The sequence below is a fragment of the Scyliorhinus torazame genome, chromosome 10 (genome assembly GCF_047496885.1).
Source record: "Scyliorhinus torazame isolate Kashiwa2021f chromosome 10, sScyTor2.1, whole genome shotgun sequence".
NCBI classification, from domain to species: Eukaryota; Metazoa; Chordata; class Chondrichthyes; order Carcharhiniformes; family Scyliorhinidae; genus Scyliorhinus; species Scyliorhinus torazame.
This window is the reverse complement of record NC_092716.1, coordinates 17,267,618-17,292,719: the sequence shown is the minus strand read 5'-3', so window position 1 is coordinate 17,292,719 and position 25,102 is coordinate 17,267,618. Positions and strand designations below refer to the sequence as shown.

Genomic DNA, 25,102 nt, shown 5'->3' with positions numbered 1-25,102 from the left:
CTTTGGCATTTCAAATCTGGTGGGATTTGAACCCGTGACCCCAGTGCATTAGCCTGGGCCTCCGGATTACTAATCCACCATCTCCCCACGTTACATCAGAAACAAAAGCTCTCCCTCCTGTTACCTTTGGTTCTTTTGTCATTCTGCTTGAACCGGTGTCCTCTGGTTCACAAGCCTTCAAAGCGAACACTTTTCTCGATCTACTCTATCCAGACCCCACATAATTTTGAACACATCTATCAAATCTCCTCTCAACATTCTCTTCTTCAAGGAGAACAACCCCAACTTCTCCAACCCACCCTTATACATAGTAACATACATAGAAAATAGAAGCAGGAGGAGGCCATTCGGCCCTTCGAGCCTGCTCTGCCATTCACTATGATCATGGCTGATCATCAAGTTCAATAACCGAATCCCACCTCCCCCCATCCCTTTGGCCCCAAGAGCTATATATAATTCCTTCTTGAAATTACACAACGTTTTGACCTCAACTACATTCTGTGGTAGCGAATTCCACAGAACCACCACTCTCTGGGTGAAGAAATTTCTCCTCACCTCACCTCCGTCCTAAAAGGTTTACCCTTATCCTCAAACTATGACCCCTAGTTCTGGACTCCCCCACCATCGGGAACATTCTTTCTGAGTCTACCCTATCTAATCCTGTTAGAATTTTATAAATTTCGATGAGATCCCTTCTCACTCTTCTAAACTCCAATGAATATAATCCAAACTGACTTAGTCTCTCCTCATATGACAGTAATCAACCTGGTTAAACCTTCGCTGCACTCTCTCCACAGCAAGAAAATCCTTCCTCAGCTAAGGGCACCAAAACTGCACACAACACATTAGGTGTGGCCTCGCCAATGCCCTATACAATTGCAGTAAAACTTTTCTATTACAATACTCCAATCCTCTCACTCTGAAGGCCAATATACCATTTGCCTTCTTTGCTGCCTGCTGTACCTGCATGCTTTCAGCGACTGATGCATGAGGACACCAAGGCCTAGCTGAGCACTGCCTCTCTCAATTTACACCCATTAAAATAATGATCTGCCTTTCCTACTTTTACTACCCAAGCGGGTAACCTCACATTTATCCACATTATACGGCAATCTTTGAAACCTTCTCTGCACCCTCTCCGATACCGTCACATCTGAAATCTGGTGACCAGAATGAGACAATATACTCCAGCGAAGGCCGAACCAACATTTTTAACTTTCTCAGAACATCCTTGCCTTGAAAACTATGCGCAGTAACAATGTGGCATAAAGAGGGGAAATCTGAACTTGTGGCTGCCTGAGAATTATAGAGACAAGGCTCAGAAGTAAAGCACATTCAGGCCAAACTATAATTAAAAGAACGAGACAAAAAGAAAAAGAAGAGGGTAAACAAACGAGCACAGAGGAGCAGTTGGTTTTGTCAGGCCATATCAAAGTGAAGTGAAAACAATGATACCAGTAGGACAACGATCCTTCCTGGACGTTAAGTATCATAGCTTGATCGCACAAAGAATCTGACAGCGTGATGCTCAGCACCACTCGAGCTTTGCAATCCATCGCCTGCATTTTAGAGGATTGAAGGCTGAGATCTCGCCGTTAACCTGAACACAATGTAAAGTGTGAGCACAGATGTAAAAACCGCCCTTCCCCCCCCAACTTTCCCACGAAAAACACCAGTGATGTTCCAGAGTGTGGTAGTCTGTGTAGAGGTATTACAGTACCTAGTCATGCTGGAACACGGTTGGTAGATATTGTATGTTTCCTATTGGGCAAGCTGTATAGTAGCTCCACCCTGCAAGGCGGGGTATAAGAGCCCATGCCGCCCCGGCAGCCTTCTTTCTGTACCTGAGCTGCTGGGGGAAACATCTAGCTTATTAAAGCCTTCAGTTGGACGACAACCTCGCTTTAGTGGTCATTGATCGTGCATCAATTTAATAAGTTCGATTCAAAAGGATGGAGCTCCGAATCAAGCCGGAGTGTCTGCAACTCAGCGCCCACGCGGCGAACTCAGCGGCAACATTCAAGCACTGGCTGGCGTGTTTCAAAGGATATCTCGGAACGGCCGAAAACACACCCACGGGAGAACAGAAATTGCAAGTCCTGCACTCGAGGGTGAGCCCGGAAACCTACACCCTCATCGAGGACGCAGGCGACTTCGATGCGGCAATAGAGCTGCTAAAAAGACATTATATTCGCCCGGTAAACCAGGTCTACGCCCGACATCTGTTACCAACGAGGCGACAAATCCCTGGGGAATCGCTGGAAGAATTCTACCGTGCACTCCTGGAGTTGGGGAGAAACTGCAGTGCCCACAAGTTTCGGCGAGCGACCACACAGAACTCTTGATCCGGGACGCTTTCGTGGCAGGTATGCTGTCCTGACAAATCCGCCAGCGATTGCTGGAAAAAGACACCTTTGGCCTCAAGGAGGCACGGGCCCTTGCAGGCTCCCTGGATGTGGCCTCCAGAAACGCCCGTACTTACATTCCCGACCGCGCAGCAGCCCCCTTGGCAGCTTGGAACCCCTCCGCAGCCGACCCCGAGACATCCCTCATCCCCCCACAAGCTTGTGCTGCAAGGCAACCTGGCAACCCCGGCGGGGCCCGCTGCTACTTCTGCGGGCAGGCCAAGCACCCCCGGCAGCGCTGCCTGGCCCGCGCATCCACGTGCAAGGGATGCGGTAAAAAGGGCCATTTCGAGGGGGTATGCCAGGCCCGTGCGGTCGCCGCAGTCTCCGGCGGCGAATGCGGACCGCCACCACAATCCTCTCCACGGTCCCCGTGCGGCCAGCGGACGCTGCCATTTTCCTCCTTCAGGGCCTCCTGTCCCGCGGACGCCACGTCCGATGGATGGGCACCGCCATTTTGTGCACCCCCAGCCATGTGTGACCAATGGGAGCCGCCATCTTGGATGGACTCCCAGGACCCCAGCTCGGCTGACTGCACAACGCCCGAAGAGAACACTCAACTGCTGAGATTAGCCTCGGTGACCCTGGACCAGTCCCGGCCTCGGACACTCTCAACTGCTACAACAACAGTACGAATCAACAGGCACGAGACGTCCTGCTTAATTGACTCAGGGAGCATGGGAGCTTCATACACCCCGACACGGTAATGCGCTGTTCTCTCCTCGTCCACCCCGTTAATCAAAAATCTCCCTGGCCTCCAGTTCCCACTCAGTAGAGATAAAGGGGTTCTGTGTAGCAAACCTTACGGTACAGGGAAGGGAGTTTAAAAGTTACTGGCTCTACATCCTTCCCCACCTCTGCGCGGCTACACTCCTGGGTTTAGACTTCCAGTGTAATCTCCAAAGTCTAACTTTCAAATTCGGCGGCCCCATAAACCCCTCACTGTCTGCGGCCACGCGACCCTCAAGGTCGATTTGCCTTCCCTGTTTGCGAAACTCACCACAGATTGCAAACCCGTCACCACCAGGAGCAGACGGTACAGTGCCCAGGATCAGATCTTTATTAGGTCAGAGGTCCAAAGGCTACTGAGGGAAGGAGTCATTGAAGCTAGCAACAGTCCCTGGAGATCTCAAGTAGTGGTGGTGAAGACCGGGGAGAAGCATAGGATGGTCATCGACTACAGTCAGACCATCAACAGGTTTATGCAGCTGGACGCAGACCCTCTCCCCTGCATATCCGACCTGGTAAACAGGATAGCGCATTAGAAGGTCTTCTCCACGGTGGATCTTAAGTCCGCCTACCACCAGCTCCCCATCCGCACTAGTGACCGCAAATACACTGCCTTCGAGGCAGATGGGTGGCTCTATCACTTCTGAAGGGTTCCCTTCGGTGTCACCAACGGGGTCTCGGTCTTCTAGCGCGAGATGCACCGAATGGTTGACCGTTACGATTTACGGGCAACATTCCCGTGTCTCGATAATGACACCATCGGCGGCCACGACCAGCAGGGCCACGGCACCAACCTCCGAAAATTTCTCCAGACCGCAAAGATCCTTAACCTTACATATAACAAGGATAAATACGTGTTTAGCACCGACCGCCTAGCAATCCTCGGCTACGTAGTGCAAAATGGAGTCATAGGCCCCGACCCTGAACTCATGCACCCCCTTTTGGAGTTCCCCCACGCTCACTGCTCCAAGGCCCTGAAGCGCTGCCTAGGGTTTTTCTCTTACTATGCCCAGTGGGTCCCCAACTATGCGGACAAGGCCCGTCCCCTGATCCAACCACAGCTTTTCCCCTGTCGATAGAGGCCCGCCAGGCCTTCAGCCACATCACAGCAGACATTGCAAAGGCCACGATGCACGCCATCGACGAGTCCCTCCCCTTCCAGGTCAAGAGCGACGCGTTCGACGTAGCTCTGGCAGCAACCCTCAACCAAGCGGGCAGACCCGTGGCCTTCTTTTCACGTACCCTCCATGCTTCCGAAATTCACCACTCCTCAGTGGAAAAGGAGGCTCAGGCCATAGTAGGAGCTGTGCGACATTGAAGGCATTACCTGGCCGGAAGGAGATTCACTCTCCTCACTGACCAACGGTCGGTTGCTTTCATGTTCGATAATGCACAGCGGGACAAGATAAAAAACGACAAGACCTTGCGGTGGAGGATCGAACTCTCCACCTACAACTACGAGATCTTGTGTCGTCCCGGGAAGCTAAACGAGTCTCCTGATGCCCTGTCCGCGGCACATGTGCCACCGCACAAGTGGACCGCCTCCGAGCCCTCCACGAGGACCTCTGCCACCCGGGGGTCACTCGCCTTTTCCACTTTATCAAGACCCGCAACCTGCCCTACTCCATCGAGGAGCTCAGGACAGCCACCAGGGACTGCCAAATCTGCGCGGAGTGCAAACCGCACTTCTACCGGCCAGAGAAAGCGCACCTGATAAAGGCTTCCCGTCCCTTTGAACGCCTCAGCATGGACTTCAAAGGCCCCCCCCCTCCCTCCACCGACCGCAACACGTACTTCCTGAACGTGATTGACGAGTACTCCCGGTTCCCATTCGCCATCCCCTGCCCCAACATCACCGCAACCACCGTCATCAAGGCCCTCCATAGCATCTTGCACTGTTTGGGTTCCCCGCTTACATACACAGTGATAGGGGGTCCTCCTTTATGAGCGATGAACTGCGTCAATTCCTGCTCAGCAAGAGCATCGCCTCGAGCAGGACGACCAGTTACAACCCCCGGTGTAACGGACAGGTAGAAAGGGAGAACGGAACGGTCTGGAAGACCGTCCTACTGGCTCTACGGTCCAGGAATCTCCCAGTCTCCCGCTGGCAGGAAGTCCTCCCGGATGCTCTCCAGTCCATCCGGTCACTGCTTTGTACCACGACCAACCAAACACCTCACGAACGTCTCCTTGTCTTCCCCAGGAAGTCCTCCTCTGGGACCTCACTCCCGACCTGGCTGGCAGCTCCCGGACCCATCCTGCTCCGAAGGCATGTGCGGACGCACAAGTCGGACCCGTTGTTCGAGAGGGTTCATCTTCTCTACGCTAACCCCCAGTACGCCTACGTGGCGTACCCCGACGTCCGACAAGATACGAGACCTGGCACCTGCCGGATCCCCACGCACCCCAGCCACCAGTCCCACCCTCCCTCCCACCGGTGCACCTTACAGGATGATCGGGCCTTCCGCCGGCCCCGTCTAGGCCCCCCCACCCAACGATGCACCCCGCAGACACTCCCTTCCCAAGTCAACCGTTTTCCCCACCAGCGCCGCCTAGGGGTGTTGAAGCTGCCACAGCGGTCGAGGCCACGCTCCCGGAGTCACAGACGCCCGAGCCTCCACCAGCGTCACCACCAAAGCTTCGATGATCACAGAGGACAACCAGGGCCCCGATCGACTGATTGCTTCATTTTAAAGTGTATATAGTAAATTGGGAATCTGCAAAGAGTTACAAAACGCTGTACGGAGGTATTACGGTACCTCCATAACTACAATTTCTACCACATTACCATGTTGTAATATCAAGCCACCACCCCCGCCGGACTCTTTTTTAACAGGGGGTGAATGTGGTAGTCTGTGTAGAGGTATTACGGTACCTGGTAATGCTGGAACACCATTGGTCGATATTGTATGTTTCATATTGGTCAAGCTGTATGGTAGCTCCGCCCTACAAGGAGGGGTATAAGAGCCCGTGCCACCCCAGCAGCCTTCTTTCTGCTGGGGGAAACATCTAGCTTATTAAAGCCTTCAGTTGGACTACAAGCTCGCTTTAGTGGTCATTGATCGTGCATCACAGAGTTTGCAAAGATAATTCACACTGTGGCTCATGATTGTCCTTAATTTTATTCAAATTAACAGATCACCTCCTAATGCACTTAATGAACCTGGACTGGATCCCATTCATAAAATGCCCACCATGCAACAGCACAGGAATAAGGTCATACCGGTGATAACTAATTATTCTAATTGTATTTCCCAATTCTTTCTTCCCATCCATTCACACTTCTTCCATTTCAGCCTCCTCGCCAGTTTCCTTTCATACTCGGTCAAATTTTCCCATCCCATGGGACTAAATGCCATGGCTGCATGGGAAAATGGAGCGTTTCCCACTATGGAGGCCGATGGGAAAACATGCTAAGTAATCCAGCCCCGGCCTCATTAATTATGCACCCATGGGATTTGTGCCGTATTCCATGGCGTGGCAGGCCTGGCAGATAGTCTGTCATCCAATAAGGGTGCCATATTGAAAAGGTGCCCAACAACACTGGCCCACTATTGGAGAAAGAAGGTGGACCTCCTGAAAATGAAGATGGATCTCCAGGAGCATTCTGACGCTGGAAGGTCCACCTGCAGATGCACCCCACAGCCACTGCTTGGCCATAGATGTCATAGAATTTACAGTGCAGAAGGAGGCCATTCGGCCCATCAAGTCTGCACCGGCTCTTGGAAAGAGCACCCCACCCAAGGTCCACACCTCCACCCTATCCCCATAACCCAGCAACCCTACCCAACACTAAGGGCAATTCTGGACACGAAGGGCAATTTAGCATGGCCAATCCACCTAACCTGCACATCTTTGGACTGTGGGAGGAAACCGGAGCACCTGGAGGAAACCCACGCACACACGGGGAGGATGGGCAGACTCCGCACAGTGACCCAAGCCGGACTCGAACCTGGGACCCTGGAGCTGTGAAGCAATTGTGCTATCCACAATGCTACCGTGCTGCCCTGTGTTCCAGGGTTGCCATCAACCTCCATCCTGAACTCCAGAGGCAGCCCCAAACATTGTTCAAGTGAGTCCCGCCATCTGCACGTCCTGTTTTCCAAAGGTGTTTCGCACCAGGATGTTTTGCTGTTGGCGCTGTAGACAATCTTGGGTAGCGGAGAATGAACTGGCTTGAAATGCTGTGCTTTGCCGATAGCCGGTGGTGATTAGTTCTGATTTCCCTGAAATGTCTTTCTCTCCCCAGTAAGGCTGCATTGTTTTTGTTTCACTTTCGATTCAGAAGCTGGCAAGAAGCATCTCTCTAAATGAAAATCTAGATGAAATCTCTCTAAAAAATCCAGTGTAATAACTCTTCTCCCCGTAAAGCTGGATGTCATTTTTTGAAACTGCAAAGGACTGAGATTAAAACTCAGGCTGGAAGCTGGGTTTGATGTGAGACAAAGAGTTAAGGTGGACCTTTGAGTTGAATGCCCAGTTTAACAAAGGCTAAAGTGTCTCTCCAGAAGAAATCCTGCTGCCTGTGAGTACCGAATGAACATACTGCCAGAAGACCATCACCGACTGTACACCGGTGGCTTCAACAAACCAGCATGCTGGGAGGAAAACCTGCAAAGAATTCAACATCGAAAGCAAGAACTCTTAATGTTTTTTCCCTTAATCTTTATTATTTTACCCCTTTCCACCTCTCTGTGTTTTTCTGTGTAGTGCATGTGAGTAGAGGGCGGGATAGGAAAAGGGGAGGAGTTGTAGGTACACTTGCCATTATTCCATTGTAATTACTGAATATTTCATCTTTATTTCTGTTACAAATAACTAGTAATTGTGCTCAAACTTCCAAACCTGGGTCCGGATTTTCCGCAGCCCCGTGTCGAAATCGTGTTTGGGACTTCAATCGAAAACCTCCTGGCTCAGAGGTGAGAGCGCTATTGCCGAAACCATGGCCGACATACAGATAGTTCTGATGGAAGGTCATCAAACTGTAACATTAACTCTGTTTCTCTCCACAGGTGCAGATCTACCTGATGAGTATTTTCGGCACTTTTGTTTTTAGAACACGAATAACATGGGTGCACTTAAGGGGACACTAGATAAGCACGTGATGGGGAAAAGAATATACAGTTAAGCTAATGGGCGGAGGGGAGGAGACTCGTGGGGGACATACATATTGGCACGGTGATGCACAATCAATAACCTCAGAAGCGAGATTGGAGACAATTGAAGGCTTTAATACGCTAGATGTTTCCCCCAGCAGCGCAGGTACAGAAGGAAGCTGCTGGGGCAGCACTGGCTCTTATACTCCATCTTGCAAGGCGGAGCTAACATGCAAGCTTATCCAATGGAACAAGTACATTCTCCACCAATGGTATTCTGGCATTACTAGGTACCGTAATCCTCCTAACACAGACTACCACACATGGCCCATTGGCAAATGACCTGTTTCTGTGCAATGGTCTTAGCGTAACTGAATAAAACTTCAATACTCATATCTGATTAAGTAAAAAAATTTCTATTTGTTTATGGGATGTGGATGTCGCTGGCTGGGCCAGCATTTATTGCCCATCCCTAATTGAGGGCTCAGTTAAGAGTCAACCACATTGCTGTGGGTCTGGAGTCACATGTAGGCCAGACCAGGTAAGGACGGCAAATTTCCTTCACTAAGGGACATTAGTGAACCAGATGGATTTTTACGACAATCAGCAATCGTTTCATGGTCAACATTCCAGATTTTTGTCATTAAATTCAAATTTCACCACCTGCACTGGCGGGATTCGAACCCGGGTCCCCAGAGTATTACCCTGGGTCTCTGGTTTACTAGTCCAGTGACAATACCACTGTGCCATCGCCTCCCCTGATCCTTGATCAAATGACCCTCTGTATAAAAAACTAAAATTCCTATTGTCGTCTTTTTCAGTGACTATCCACAGCCCCTGCCTCCTTGTCATTGATTCTCTACAGGAAACTCCATTTAACCAGGTTGAACATTTCTGCTTTGGCTCTTTGCTGTTCTTTTTGTGTTTCCTTGGTCTGAAAGGGATGTAATAAAATAAGAACAGGAGTAGGCCATTAAGCCTTCAAATCTGTTCCATCATGTATCTCTCCTTTCACATGCAATGCAACAATTCAACTTACAAGTGGCTTCTCAACATTCCCCCTACTTTCCTCTTCCCCTTTCTGAGCTGTGCAGATGCTGCTTGCCTACAAGAGCGACCAAAGCCTTCGAAGGTTACTCAAGGGCTTAGATTCAGCCTTAATAATAAGTGAGTGTGTCAGCGCTCACCGTTATTAAGGAGCAAATATGACAGCACTTCTGGTGGCCATAGATGTAGAGTTAAACAAGGATGTCAGGAGATTTCTGCCTGAGTTGCCGTGCACCTCCACAAGTTTATTCGCACCGGTGCCTTGCCAAGTGACGCGGATGGAAGGAATGAAGGTTTAGTACTCAACCCAGTAGATACCGACTGCACTTGTCAGAATAAAATCTAGGGCCGGCGCATGGGCATAATAACTTTTAATTGCAGCCATACAACCTCTGTGGCACTGGAAGTTTAAGTTTACAAGTGTGGAGTCACATCCCATCTTTTAAAATTATTTATGGTATGAAAAGTTTTTCAACTTTTTTTAACATTTCCTTTCCGTCTCTTTTCTCAAACTGTCTTTTAATTCCATTTTATTGCCCTCTCTTTATTTCACATGATTTACCGAATTACTAAATTATGTGCTAATTTATTCCATTATTCTATGTTCTAATTTGCGCTTCCTAGTGCTGCAGCTGGGCCGCCAGTTCCGAAGGGACATTGTCAGGTGCCCTCTTGATGCAGGCACCGGGAGGCCAAGGCCTGGGATGAAGGAGTCCAGGGGGAATTTAACATCTATGCTCTCCCTCAGTCGGTATGACCGATAGCAGTGCTCTGGATTCAGTGTGGGTGACCTCATGGCCAGGGTGGCTGAACTCCCAGTAACGGCCTCCTAAACCCAGGTTCCCTGTGGTTAGAATGTGAGCTGCTGTTTTTCAGCCTACCTACATTGAGGTTCCAATCATAATTTAACAGCTGTATTTGATCATTAAACATAGGGGATGTACTGGGTGTGGCGAATGTATTATACCAATAATCCACCATTGTATCAGTCCCATGCTTTGCCTTTGTATTTGCATCTATGCTATGCTGTTGCCCTTGTGGGCTCCACCTATGGACCATTGTATGGCATCATCCATAGGGGAACATGTTGGGACATGTATGGGCTCTGCCCATGGCTCCTACCCTTGAAGGGTGGGGTATAAAGAGCAGTCGACCTGTAGGCGGCGCACAGTATTGTGTCAGTCGCAGGCAGGCACTGTTCTAAGTTGATTAAAGCCACGGTTTACTTTTACTCGTCTCGAGTAAATTGATGGTCGCATCACTGGGGATGGAAAAAGACTATAATTAGAGATTAGGCATAGGTTATAATAGGTGATAAATTCTGGCCGGGGGGTTATTTTATTAATTTAACCAATTCAACTGTGCATGGGCGAGTAGGTCACTCTCTGCAGTTCCAGCTGCATCAGAAATAGCCTGCTGTAAAGTGTACCAGCTGAGGTTATTCATGAAGGCCTCTCCCCCGCCTCTCAACCTTGCTCCTCGCCTGAGGTGTGGTGACCCTCAGGTTACAGCACCACCAGTCAGCTCTCCCCCCTCAAAGGAGAAAGCAGCCTCTGGTCACCTGGGGCTATGGTGACTTACTTACGTTGATAAAAGTGACCTTTTCCTTGTTTTGTGAGAGATCAAGAGAATAGGTTATTTGTGTCTTTTGTTTCCCTTTTAGTTCCAGATACAGAGCGGGATTTTCCCACCGTTTTGCTCCCAGTGTCGATCCTGTTACACCGGGTGATGAGCGGGATTTGCACCAGGCGCCGAGCTGTGTGCGATGCACCCGACCTTCTGCGCCCGACACGACCTGGATCACGCTCTTGCTCGGTATGATCCAGCCCAGCATATTTAAATGGGTCATTAAGCTCATTTAAATATGCGCAGCCCATTCATAGATTTCATAGAATTTACAGTGCAGTAGGAGGCCATTCGGCACACCGAGTCTGCACCGGCTCTTGGAAAGAGCACCCTACCCAAGGTCAACACCTCCACCCTATCCCCGTAACCCCACCCCACCTATCACCAGTAACTAACCCCACCCAACAATAAAGGCAATTTTGAACACTAAGGGCAATTTGTCATGGCCAATCCACCTAACCGGCACATCTTTGGACTGTGGGAGGAAACCGGAGCACCCGGAGGAAACCCACGCACACACGGAGAGAACGTGCAGACTCCGCACAGACAGTGAACCAAGCCGGGAATCGAACCTGGGACCCTGGAGCTGTGAAGCAATTGTGCTAAACACCATGCTACCGTGCTGCCCATTCGAGGCCTCAGTGTCCCGGATCCGGTATTCACCGGTCCCAGCGACGAGGCCTTGCACCGGTGCGAATTAGCCTGGTCTCCAGAAATGGAAATCAGACGTGAAGGCCACGTGGCAATGGAGCCTCCTGGTGGTCGGGGAGGTGGCAGGGAAGTCTCCCTGGCACAAGGGCAGTGCCAGCCTTGCACGCTGCTAATGCCTATCTGACACTGCAGGGGTACCAGGTTGGCACTGCCAGGGTGGCAGGGGCCCAACAGGGTGCAATGGGGCACTCCCAGGGTGCCAAGAGGCACTGTCAGGATGTCAAGAGGCACTGCTGTGGGGTGGGGCCTGAGGGGGGGGGCGGGCGTACCCATGCCACGGGAGAATAATCATAGAATCCCTACAGTGCAGGAGGCCATTCGGCCCATCAGGTCTGCACTGACCCACCAAAGAGGTACCCCACACAGGCCCATACCCCTACCCTATCCCCGTAACCCAACCGAACCTTTTTTGAACACAAAGGGACAAATTAGAGAGGCCTGCCCACCTAACCTGCACATCTTTGGAATGTGGGAAGAAACCGGAGCACCCAGAGGAAACCCACACAGACACGGGGAGAATATGCAGACTCCACAGAGTCACCTGAGGTCGGAATCGAACCCGGGTCCCTGGTGCTGTGAGGCAGCAGTGCTAACCACTGGGGAATGTATGAAGGGTCGGGGGGGGGGGGGGGGGGGAACAGGACCAGGTGGTACCATGGCACTCGCTCAGGCATCTGAGCACTTTGGCACTGCTTGAGGATTGGGCCACTGCCACTCACAATACCACGGGGCCACTGCCCCCTTCTCCATCTCTTTGCCGTTTGGGTGGGTGGTGAAGAGAGGGGTTTAAAGGGGGAAATTATGAAGTGTCGGGGTATGAAGGGGGACCTGAAAGTGGAGGGCCTGAAAGGAGGGGCCCTTAAAGGTCCGGACATCCTCAGTGACCCCATTGGAGGGTTGGGGGGGGGGGGGGGGGGCATGCCGACAAGTGACTGGGCCAAGCTTTGCAGTGCCTCAGCAATGTCCACCTGCGAATGGGTCATGTTCCTCAGCGACTAGGACAAGATGTTGAGGCCCTCAGACATGGTTGTCACGGACTGAACAACGCCTTGGAAAGCAGCACATCCGGTGATGACATTGTGCTCCAGGCTTTCCATTGTGGTCGTCACGCTAACAGTGTTGGCCTCAGTGCCACCCACGCATGATTGGCAACATCTCTTGCACCTGTAGACTTGGGACGCCTCTAATCAGTTATGCACTCGCTGGTATGTTGCTGACATCCCCCCCCCCCACTGAATGCCACTGATGATGCATCAGCTCTGGGAGAACCTTGTCCAGTGGCTCGGCACCTGACTGGGGCCCAGCTGAGTCCTGGGGTCCAGCAGGCCTCTGATTGCTGACTCCCTTTTATATTCCTGCAACTGTGTGCTGCTCATCAGATTGTGCCCCAGAAGCCTGTCCACTAATGGTGCCCACCGAGGTGTGTGTTTCTGCGCTGGTGGCAGGTGGAAGTGTCAACTGTGATGCCACGATGGTGGACATTCGGAGATCTCCTCTGAAGTGGTCTCTTGGGTGAAAGGGGCGAATGACTCCGGATGGCCCAGCCTCATCAGATGAAGATCCTGCGAGACAATGTACATGTGGTCAGTGAGAGAGATGGACCATTATGTTTGACATGAACTAATCACTTGAGGCAGGTCATCTGGGTGAAGGGGCAGCGGATCCCAACATCTCTGGCACTGATCAACTTCGCTGTCAGTGACTGCTCTTTCTTCGGTCAAACCTGCGATTTCCAGGGCTCCTTCTTCATAGGGGGTGAGGACTTGGATTATTAGGATTCACCCCCACCCCCACCCCCCACATCACCACCACCACTACCCCACGTCTTGGAGCTTTCCAACTTATTACGGGCTATCTTCTCCTATTATGGACAAACAGAGGGTATTGGGAGCCGCACACTTGATGGGTCAGGGAGGGTCTACTGCAGGTGGTATGCGTGGGCACTGCACCCGGACATGAAGGGGTTGTGCTGATGGATGCCAGAGGGTTCTGAGGAACAAGCGTGAGGATCAGATGTGGGGTGGGTGCGAGGTGGCAGCCAGTGATTTGTGGGGGGGCGGGGTCTGGGAATTTGAGAGGTGGGAGGCGGAACTGATGCCAGGAAAGATGCAGCTCGGTGGAGGTCATTGGTCTTCTTCCGACATTGGACGGTGGTCCTCCTTGTGATGCTGCCCACACTGCCAGTCCCTGCCACTGAATCCCAGGCGGCATTGCTGACACTGCTGCCGATCCCCCGACTCCCTCGGGCGGACAAGATGCCCAGTCTCGCAACAATGGTGTCAAGAAGCTGCCCAGGCTGTCATCGCCAAAGCGAGGGGCAGGTCTGGGCACCGCCATGCTTGTGTGCTGACAGAGATGAGTGGTTAGGGAGTGTTTACAAGCAGCTCCTTCTCTGGAGCAAAGCACTAAGTAGGGCCAATTTCACCTTCTCCTGAGCAAAGCTCAGCCTCGTGCAGCTTAAAGTGATGCACAGAGCACTCATAACCAGAACCTAAATGAGCAGGTCCTTCCCGGAAATGGAGGACAAGTATGATAATGCCAGTGAGGCCCGGCCACCCACGCCTATGTGTACCAGGCATGCCCCAGGATTGTCGGGTTCTGCACAGCCTTCTTCGAGGCGATGTCCAAGGATCTCCCGGTTAGGCTGGAGCCGTGCCCGAGGGAGGCAGTCTTCGGTGTATTGGACAAGCCAGAACTTCATATGGGGAAGAGGGGTGACGCCCTTACATTTGCTTCCTTAATCGCCCACCGGAGAAACCTGCTCGGCTGGCGATCAGTACCAACCACAGGTGCAGATCGGCTGCCTTGTCGGATTTTCTCTAAATGGAGATCAATTGCACCATCCGAGGGTCGGATGATGGTTTCCACGAAGTGTGGGGGCTATTCATCAGCCTGTTTCAAGACAAGTTTGAAGCCAATAGCGACTAGGAAGAGAGGGGGGAAGGGAAGGAACCAATAGGAACCACCAGGGACACACAAAGCAGACAGGAATAAGGGGGGAGGCAGCAGGTGAGGAACCCAAGGAGACACCAGGAAGGTACCCTGGGGAGGATCAACAAGAGGGCCAGAGCCCCCCACCCCCCCCGACAAGCCATAGCGTAGACAATAACATCTCAGAGGGAAGAATATGGAAAACGAGAAGCAGAAAAGGGGAGGGGTTAATGGGGGTTGGGAGTGCCAAGAAAGGCAAAAGCATCTAAATTGTAAGTAATAATCATTTCAATCATCTCCTGTATAGTGTACAAATGTAAAATTCAATAAAAATATTTATTTTAAAAAAGCAGCCCCTTCTCGTTAACGGCGAGAAGCTGCGGCCGGGTCTGGTGAATTAGATGGTGAGAAGCTGGTGGGGGCTGATTTTCAGCGCTAAGTGCCGTTAAATACGGGCCGCAATCTCGCTAATGCGGCCGTCAAGAGACACCTCTGCTAATTGTGCCCCAAATGATTTTTCCGTTAAATCGCGGAAACCCGAGGGGTTTTTCTTATGAAGAGATATTGAGCAGTTTTGGTCGACACTCTCAAGTTTAGAAGAATGAGAGGAGATCTAATTGAGGTATATAAAGTGATTTAATAAGTAGTGACAAAGTAGACGTCGAGTGGATGCTTCCTCTTGTGGGACAGTCTAGAACGAGAGGTCATTGTTTTAGAATGAGGGGTAGCAGAGTTAAAACAGAGATGAGGAGAAATTACTTCTCTCAAAGAATCTTGAATCGGTGGAATTCACTCTCCCAGAGTGCGGTGCATGCCGGGACATCCAGTAAATTTAAGGAGGAGACAGACAGGTTTTTAATGAGTAATGGGTTGAAAGGTCAAGGAGAACGGGCAGGAAATTGGAGTTGAGGCCGAGAGGAGATCAGCCATGATCATATTGAATGACGGAGTGGACGTGAGGGGCTGAATTGCCCACTCTTGCTCCTAGTTCTTATGACTGTGTGAAAGTCCCATTCCAACTCATGGATTACAAAAGTGCAAATCTGATCATCATGATGGGAGCCAAGCAAACGTGGCAAGAACAACTGGAGGTCTGGGGCGGCACGGTAGAACAGTGGGTAGCACTGTGGCTTCACAGCTCCAGGGTCCCATGTTCGATTCCCGGCTTGGGTCACTGTCTGTGCGGAGTTTGCACCTTCTCCCCGTGTCTGCGTGGGTTTCCTCCGGGTGCTCCGGTTTCCTCCCACAGTCCAAAGATGTGCAGGTTAGGTGGATTGGCCATGCTAAATTACCCCTCAGTGACCAAAAAGATTAGGCGGCGTTACTGGGTTACGGGGATAGGGTGGAGGTGCGGGGGGTTCTTTCCAAGGGTCGGTGCAGACTCGATGGGCCGAATGACCTCCTTCTGCAATGTATATTCTATGTCTATGTCTAGGAATGTCTTCCAGCCTGGACCCAATAAGACCTCCACCCCAGAAAGAAGTGGAAGATTCACTTAACACCAAAAGCTGTTAAATCGCTGCAAGTCGGGCTGACAGAACGGAGGCAGTCGCGCCATTTCCCCTTCTCTGACCTTTATGCTGGGGCCCAGGGATCCCAACCCCTCCCCTGTAAAACCCATGAATTTACATATCTTTGATTCAAGTACAGAAATTTATTTTTTGCATATTTATTAACCAACGCCCTATTCTGCTCATCAAGAACTATCGGTGCAGGGAAGTAAAATCCCCACGCACACTAGTCACCGAGTGTCAACATGATGGACTCCCAACTCATATGCAGCACACTGCAGAATAAAACTCCCATTAACATGCAGTATCCACAACAGCCGGAGACTTCAGTGGTTCTGTGTGATGTTTCCCGTTGCATTATCAGTCATTCTCTCTGAGTCAGATGGCCAATTTACTCCCAAATTATGAATGGCTCTGTGGATGGCCGTCTGCTCGGAGCTAATATAATCTTGGTCATGGTTCAATGTACATGAAACCTTCATAACCAATCAAGAGAAAACAGTAAATGACGTCCTATTAATATGGCCTAATTTGAACCTTCGGCTCATGTTATGAATTGTGGAAAATGAAGATTAAAAAATTAAATTGGGATAAAATAAAGAAAGGTGGAAAGGAGGAGTGATAAGAGCAGCTGTCTGAAGAGGTGTTTTAATACGTGAATGATCCTACCAGTGAGAAATGCAAGGGTTTACCGCTGTGACTAGGGGAAACAATAGGGTGTAGAAGAGGTGACTTCAAAGCAGAGAGATAAGGGAATTGGCAGTTATATCATAAATGCCAGATCCACAGTGTGGGTAACATCAAAGGGAAAAGATGATATATCCATAGCATGATAACTGGAAAAAGGGACACCGTAGCAACAGCTACCATCACAGCCACACCCAGCTGCAGAGAACAGTCTCCCCTGAAAACAAATTGTTGCTAAAAGGTGACTGGTTAAAATTCCAAACTCGAACAGGGAAGATTAGGTCTTCGCTGAAACGGAACATGGTTTTCCCAAATGTGGACAAATAACCTGTGCGTGACAACTATCTGCTGAATTCTATCTACATCTCCCGCTGCCTTGGGAAAGTGGGCAACACAATCAAAGACCCCTCCCACCCGGCTTACTCACTCTTCCGACTTCTTCCATCGGGCAGGAGATACAAAAGTCTGAGAACGCGCACAAACAGATTCAAAAACAGCTTCTTTCCCACTGTCACCAGACTCCTAAACGACTTCCTTATAGACTGACCTGATTAATATTACAATCCTGTATGCTTCAGGCGATGCCGGTGGCGTCTATGTATTTACATTGTGTACCTTGTGTTGCCCTATTATGTATTTTCTTTTTCTTTTATTTTCATGTACTAAATGATCTGTTTGAGCTACTCGCAGAAGAATACTTTTCACTGTACCTCGGTACACGTGACAATAAACAAATCCAATCCAATCCAATTTAGCTCATAGAGGTATATAATATTGGGTGTTGTTTGAGGAAAAGGGTTCAGAAATGTAGGTAGTTGGGAACAAAGGGGTAAATTCATAAGATGCCATGCGTGTTATAGACATCAGTGTAGTTAAGTGTGTATTATAGTCCTTTTCGCATGTTTCCTTGTAAGTTAATAAATATTCTCTATTAATTGATCACAAAATGACTGGACTGTTCCTCCCTGGTTTGTCTATCTTTTCTCACATTGCCAGCTCGACTGGCTCCATGATTCTCCTGAATCACACATTGAAAGGAAGAGAACATCAATTTGAGCGATGAGGAGACCTGACAATGCCCTGACCCGCAGCCCTCTCAGAATCTGGAACATCCACCCATGCACATCCTCCTATATGAGCACCTTCCCAATGAACCTCCCTCCCGCCCCATCACACAATAGCCATTTCCCCACAGTTGCGCCTCTCAATTCCACCTGAATTCCACCAGCGGGCCGTGTGACACCCCCAAGGGTGAGGAGTGAGGATAGTTGAATGTATTCAATAGACCTGTGTTCTGACCCTGGAGGGTGATGGCAACCTGAGCGCTCACTCTGATATCCCCTTTGGGACGTGACATTGCCGGGCTGTTGTTTTTGTAGAGCTGTTGTAAACCCTGATGAATATTCAGTGAGGGAGAAAGTGGGATGACGCTAGCTAATGATATGCTGATGCATTTAAATGAGGTTCCCGACTTTACACGGCGGGACTTTTGTTATGTCACCAGCAAGGGGCCCGGGAAATCGAGAAATGCGATCCCGCCATCAAGAATGACGTTTCCCGATTCTCGACATATTTTGCGCCAACTATGCCGTTCTGACGGCTAATGTGGGCTGAAAATCGCCCTCCGCCCTGAAATAAGTTGAATCTCACCTTTTTTTATTGTCAATTATTTGAAATCTGCGTCCTCTGTTTAACAGATTCACCTGTCCACGGAAACTGTTTCCCCTTATTTATTTGAAAAGTCAAAAGTTTGAGCACATCTCCCGTTCACCTTCCCTACACAAAATTCTCCGCCATCGGGATTCTCCGCTGTGCCGGCCGCCCGGGGGTTTCCCGACAGCGTGGGGCTGCCCCACAATGGGAAAGCCCATTGACCAGCCGGCGAAACGGAGCATCCCGCCCCCAGCTCCCCGGAGTCATCCGTGAATGATACAGCAGGGTAAATCTTCAGTCGATTGCTCTCCCAGTAAAAAATGCTGGTCAGGAAATCAGGCCCTTTAAGTAATGTATAATGTACACAAATTTCCATCCATTAAAGGTAGCACAGGTAAAACTAAGGATTATAATTCCAGCACATAAGGATTAGAATTCCAAGGCATACTCTCACTTTGCAAGTCTCTACCTGGAGGCACTAAAGAAGTAAATTTGTTATTCTGGATACACTGATTTCAAGATTCTGCAGTCCAGGGGTAGGATTATTCTCGATCGCACTGAAGTATCCCCCAAACCCATGAGACTCGGAGTGGATAATTTTATCATTGGCTGATTGTGACCGACGGGGGATTATTGTCTCTTTTACACTTGCACCAAAAACAACACAATAGCCATAATGTGGATGCAGAACCACGGTAATGATTCTGGAATATAATTACCACTCCTCCGCCAGCTGAATGCAGCAGCACCGACATTCCTTCTCGAAGGTTTGCCACCTCAAACAGCATCATGTAGGCAGTCACAAAGTTCATGGGAAAAGCTGCAGCCTCCGCAAATCCCATGTCATCTGGGATCTTGTACACAAACTCCATCGGTGTGCACACCACTTCGCCCCAAGCACTGTAGTTGACAAACGCCATGACTCTGTCTCCAATCTGCGAACAGACGAAAAATGATAAAACAACCAGCAGGACTCGCCTGACAGCAATGAATCCATAGAATCCCTACAGTGCAGAAGGAGACCATTCGGCCCATTGGGTCCACAGTGACCCTCCAAAACAGCATTCTACCTAAGCCCGCTCCCCTGCCCTATCCCCGTAACCCCGCCAAATCTGCGCATCTTTGGACTGTGGGAGGAAACCGGAGGAACTGGAGGAAACCCACGCCGACACGGGGAGAAAGTACAAGCTCCACGCAGTTACCCAAGGCCGGAATTAAACCCAGGTCTCTGGTGCTATGAGGCAGCAGTGCTAACCACTGTGACACCTCTCATGTTAGATTAATGTGAAACAAGTATTAAATTTGGGAGAAATTGATATTGAATCCGTGAAAGGGGCTGACCCCAATTCACATGAGTAAAATAACAATTTATTTTCTTCATTCGGGGGATGTGGACTCCGCTGGGTTGAACAGCATTTAATGCCCATCCCTAATTGCTTTTGAGAAGGTGGTGGTGAGCTGCTTTCTTGAACTGCTGCAGTCCATTTCGGGTAGGTACACCCACTGTGCTATCAGAGAGGGAGTTCCAGGATGTTGCCCCGGCGACAGTGAAGGAACAGCAATATATTTCCAAGTCAGGAAGGTAAGTTGGAGGCGAATTTCCAGGTGGTGGTGTTCTCCATGTACCTGCTGCCCCTGTCTAGATAGTATTGGTCATGGGTTTGAAAGGTACTGTCTAAGAAGTCTTGGTGAGTATCTGCAGTGCATCTTGTTCATAGAACCGTACATTGCAGAAGGAGGCCATTTGGCTCATCGAGTTTGCACTGACCCTTTGAAAGAGCACCAAACCCCCACCCTATTCCTGCAATCCTATCCTAAGGGGCAACTTATCATGACCAATCCACCTAACCTGCCCATCTTTGGACAGTGGGGGGAAACCGGAGCACCCGGAGGAAACCCACGCAGACACGGGGAGAAAGTGCCTTGGCCTGAATAGTGTTGAGCTTCTTGTGTGTTGTTGGAGCAGCACTCATCCAGGCAAGTGGTGAGTATTCCATCACACCCTGGGATAAAATAATGACACCAGTGACATTCCCCTGCGCCAGATGACACTCATGCCCCAGTGTTAAAAGAAGTAGGTGAGAATATTGTAGATAACCTGCCAAATTATTCACAATTTGGAAATTATTCTTTGAGATTGTCACCTTTCTTCAATAACAGCGTGACATGTGCAATTTATCAGAGGGAAACCAGAAAATTGTAGACTAAGCAGCCTAAGATTTGTTGTCAGGGAATTGCTAAAGTCAGGAGGAATGGGGAAAATACAAGAGAACGTTAATAAACTATCAGAGCGGGTTTGTAATTGGAACTTCCATACAGACAAGAATGAGATACACTTTGGTCGGAAGAAAATCTACTTGGACAATAAGTGTTCTGACGGCTACAGGAATAGAGCAATCTGATGGGTATAATCATAGAATTTACAGTGCAGAAGGAGGCCATTCGGCTGCACCGGCCCTTGGAAAGAGCACCCTACCCAAGCCCACACCTCCACCCTATCCCCATAACCCAGTAACACCACCCAACACTAGGGGCAATTTTGGACACTAAGGGCAATTTAGCATGGCCAATCCACCTAACCTGCACATCTTTGGACTGTGGGAGGAAACCGGATGGAGCACCCGGAGGAAACCCACGCACACACGGGGAGAACGTGCAGACTCCGCACAGACAGTGACCCAAGCTGGGAATCGATCCTGGGACCCTGGAGCTGTGAAGCAATTGTGCTAACCACCATGCTACCGTGCTGCCCTATGCCCTAAATAGACAAACTGCTCGAATCAATAATTAATGTTGATAAGGCAACAAGTAAACCAAGCACTTGGAACCACTCAGTAAAGCAGAGAGATTACACTCAGCTTGAAAATGCCTCACTTTTTATTTATATTCTTTCATGGCATGTGGGCATCACTGGCAAGGCCAGCATTTGTTGCCCATCCCTAATTGCCCTTGAACTGAGTGGCGGGGGGCACAATGGTAGTTAACCAGAGTAAGGATGGCAGATTTCCAACCCTAAGGCACATTAGGGAACCAGCTGGGCTTTCACAACGATAGCTATCATGGTCACAGTTACGGAGACGGGCTTACCATCCCATATTTATGAATTGAATTTAAATTCTACACTATCCGCACTGCTCACTCAAATGTTGCGGCTCCATCGTGGTTTCTATCGAACAGAGAACATGGAGACAAAGGAAAAGAGTAGCTGGGGTTTGAACTCAGAAGAATTTAAGGCAATAAAATAGTTTGGTGGGGTGAATGTAGAGAAGACGTTTGCTTGGAGATTATATCAGAACTAGGGGCCATAAAGAATAAACCCAACAGGAAATCCAGGAAAAAACAGTTATCCACGGAATAGTTAGAATGGGACACATTACTACATGGAGCAATCGAGCTGAGTAGCTGATGCATTTAGGAGGAAACTATACAAGCACATGTGAGGCAAAGGCAGAGAAGAATATGCTGATAGGGTTATTCGAAGAGGAATGAGACAAGGCTCACATGGAGCATAATCAGCAGTATTGGGCTGGTCTGTTTCTCTGTCACAAATCATTTCGCAGCACGGTAGCACAGTGGTTAGCACTGTTGTTTCACAGCTCCAGGGTCCCAGGTTCGATTCCCGGCTTGGATCACTGTCTGTGTGGAGTCTGCCACGTTCTCCCCGTGTTTGCGTGGGTTTCCTCCGGGTGCTCCGGTTTCCTCCCACAAGTTCCGAAAGACGTGCTGTTAAGTAATTTGGACATTCTGAATTCTCCCTCTGTGTACCCGAACAGACGCCAGAATGTGGCGACTATGGACTTTTCACAGTAACTTCATTGCAGTGTTAATGTAAGCCTACTTGTGACAATAAAGATTATTATTATTGGATTCTAAGAAGAGCTCTTGATTCCTGTTTTAATGCTCATTACTAATTTGATTCTCGGTTGGGGGTTGGGAGGTGAGTGTATCTTTAGCTGCCTGGAGCCCCGGGCTCTGGAAGGCCCGCCCTAAAACCCTCCACCTCTCTCTCTTTCTCTCAGATGTTTCATAAAACCTACCAAACCTGTGCAGGGGATGGGCACAATGGAAATTTGGAGCTTGTTCAAGGAACAGCTACTGCATGTCCTTGATAAGTATGTACCTGTCAGGCAGGGAGGAAGTGGTCGAGCGAGGGAACCGTGGTTTACTAAAGCAGTCAAAACACTTGTCAAGAGGAAGAAGGAGGCTTATGTAAAGATGAGACATGAAGGTTCAGTTAGGGCGTTCGAGAGTTACAAGTTAGCTAGGAAGGACTTAAAAAGGGAGCTAAGAAGAGCCAGGAGGGGACTTGAGAAGTCTTTGGCAGGTAGGATCAAGGATAACCCAAAAGCTTTCTATAGATATGTCTGGAATAAAAGAATGACTAGGGTAAGAGTAGGGCCAGTCAAGAACAGTGGTGGGAAGTTGTACTTGGAGTCCGAGGAGATAGGAGAGGTGCTAAATGAATATTTTTTGTCAGTATTCACACAGGAAAAAGACTATGTTTTTGAGTAGAATACTGAGATTCAGGCTACTAGACTAGAAGGGCTTGAGGTTCATAAGGAGGAGGTGTTAGCAATTCTGGAAAGTGTGAAAATAGATAAGTCCCCTGGGCCAGATGGGATTTATCCTAGGATTCTCTGGGAAGCTAGGGAGGAGATTGCTGAGCCTTTGGCTTTGATCTTTAAATCATCTTTGTCTACAGGAATAGTGCCAGAAGACTGGAGGATAGCAAATGTTGTCCCCTTGTTCAAGGAGAGTAGAGACAACCCCGGTAACTATAGACCAGTGAGCCTTACTTCTGTTGTGGGCAAAGTCTTGGAAAGGTTTATAAGAGATAGGATGTATAATCATCTGGAAAGGAATAATTTGATTAGAGATAGTCAACACGGTTTTAAGAGGTGTAGGTCGTGCCTCACAAACCTTATTGAGTTCTTTGAGAAGGTGACCAAACAGGTGGATGAGGGTAAAGCAGTTGATGTGGTGTATATGGATTTCAGTAAAGCATTTGATAAGGTTCCCCACGGTAGGCTACTGCAGAAAATACGGAGGCATGGGATTCAGGGTAATTTAGCAGTTTGGATCAGACATTGGCTAGCTGGAAGAAGACAAAGGGTGGTGGTTGATGGGAAATGTTCAGACTGGAGTCCAGTTACTAGTGGTGTACCACAAGGATCTGTTTTGGGGCCACTGCTGTTTGTCATTTTTATAAATGACCTGGAGGAGGGCGTAGAAGGATGGGTGAGTAAATTTGCAGATGACACTAAAGTCGGTGGAGTTGTGGACAGTGCGGAAGGATGTTACAAGTTACAGAGGGACATAGATATGCTGCAGCTGCAGCGCTGGGCTGAGAGGTGGCAAATGGAGTTTAATGCAGAAAAGTGTGAGATGATTCATTTTGGAAGGAATAACAGGAAGACAGAGTACTGGGCTAATGGTAAGATTCTTGGCAGTGTGGATGAGCAGAGAGATCTCGGTGTCCACGTACATAGATCCCTGAATGTTGCCACCTAGGTTGAGAGGGTTGTTAAGAAGGAGTACGGTGTTTTAGCTTTTATTGGTAGAGGGATTGAGTTTCGGAGCCATGAGGTCATGTTGCAGCTGTACAAAACTCTGGTGCGGCCGCATTTGGAGTTTTGCGTGTAATTCTGGTCGCCGCATTATAGGAAGGATGTGGAAGCATTGGAAAGGGTGCAGAGGAGATTTACAAGAATGTTGCCTGGTATGGAGGGAAGATCTTTTGAGGAAAGGCTGAGGGACTTGAGGCTGTTTTCGTTAGAGAGAAGAAGGTTAAGAGGTGACTTAATTGAGGCATACAAGATGATCTGAGAATTGGATAGGGTGGACAGTGAGAGCCTTTTTCCTCGGATGGTGATGTCTACCACGAGGGGACATAGCTTTAAATTGAGGGGAGATAGATATAGGACAGATGTCAGAGGTGGGTTCTTTACTCAGAGAGTAGTAAGGGCGTGGAATGCCCTGCCTGCAGCAGTAGTGGACTTGCCAACACTAAGGACATTCAAATGGTCATTGGATAGACATATGGATGATAAGGGAATAGTGTAGATGGGCTTTCGAGTGGTTTCACAGGTCGGCGCAACATCAAGGGCCGAAAGGCCTGTACTGCGCTGTAATGTTCTATGTTCTATAAACCTTTACTCAGCTGTTTTAATGGGTCGGATTGAATGCGGCGCTGGGGTTCCTGCCGCCCCCGCCAAACCACTGGAGGTTAACCCATCCTCACTCCGGCGGGTTGATCCAGAGCCATTGAACAGCCAACAGACGTTGGTGTGGTGGAGTGCGGGGTGTGGGGGGGTGGAGTGGAGGGGGTGGAGTGGGGGGTGGGGTGGGATACTTTGTGGCTCAGTGGCCCAGTGAAAGTTTCAGGGCTAGATGTTTACTGTGGACCATTCCAGTGCAAGGTGGGTTGAGGCCTTAATTGTATCATGAATTGGCCACTTAAGAGCCTTCGAGATTCACAGCATTGAAAAGAAGTTATTCGGCCCATCGTGTCTGCACTGGCCACCAAGCACCTTTCTAGTCTGATCACATTTTCCAGCAATTGATCTTCTTTGCTATGGTGTTTCAAGTGATCATCTTAATGTTTCTTAAATGCTGCCAGGGTTCCTGCCTCTACCACCTGTCCAGGCAGCGAGTTCCAGATTCCCATCACCCTCTGGGTGAAAAGGTATTTCCTCAAATTGCCTGC

At 49.4% G+C, this 25,102-nt stretch overlaps 1 protein-coding gene across 1 annotated transcript in view; it reads right to left on the bottom strand.

The window, feature by feature from the left end:
- The window catches only part of LOC140384788 (synaptic vesicle membrane protein VAT-1 homolog-like), an 83,178-nt gene that overhangs the window by 37,457 nt on the left and 20,619 nt on the right, over positions 1 to 25,102 (bottom strand). Inside the window, exon 3 of the mRNA XM_072466780.1 lies at positions 19,116 to 19,331. Coding sequence (XP_072322881.1) covers positions 19,116 to 19,331 — 216 coding nt within the window. The remainder of the gene's footprint in view (positions 1 to 19,115; positions 19,332 to 25,102) is intronic.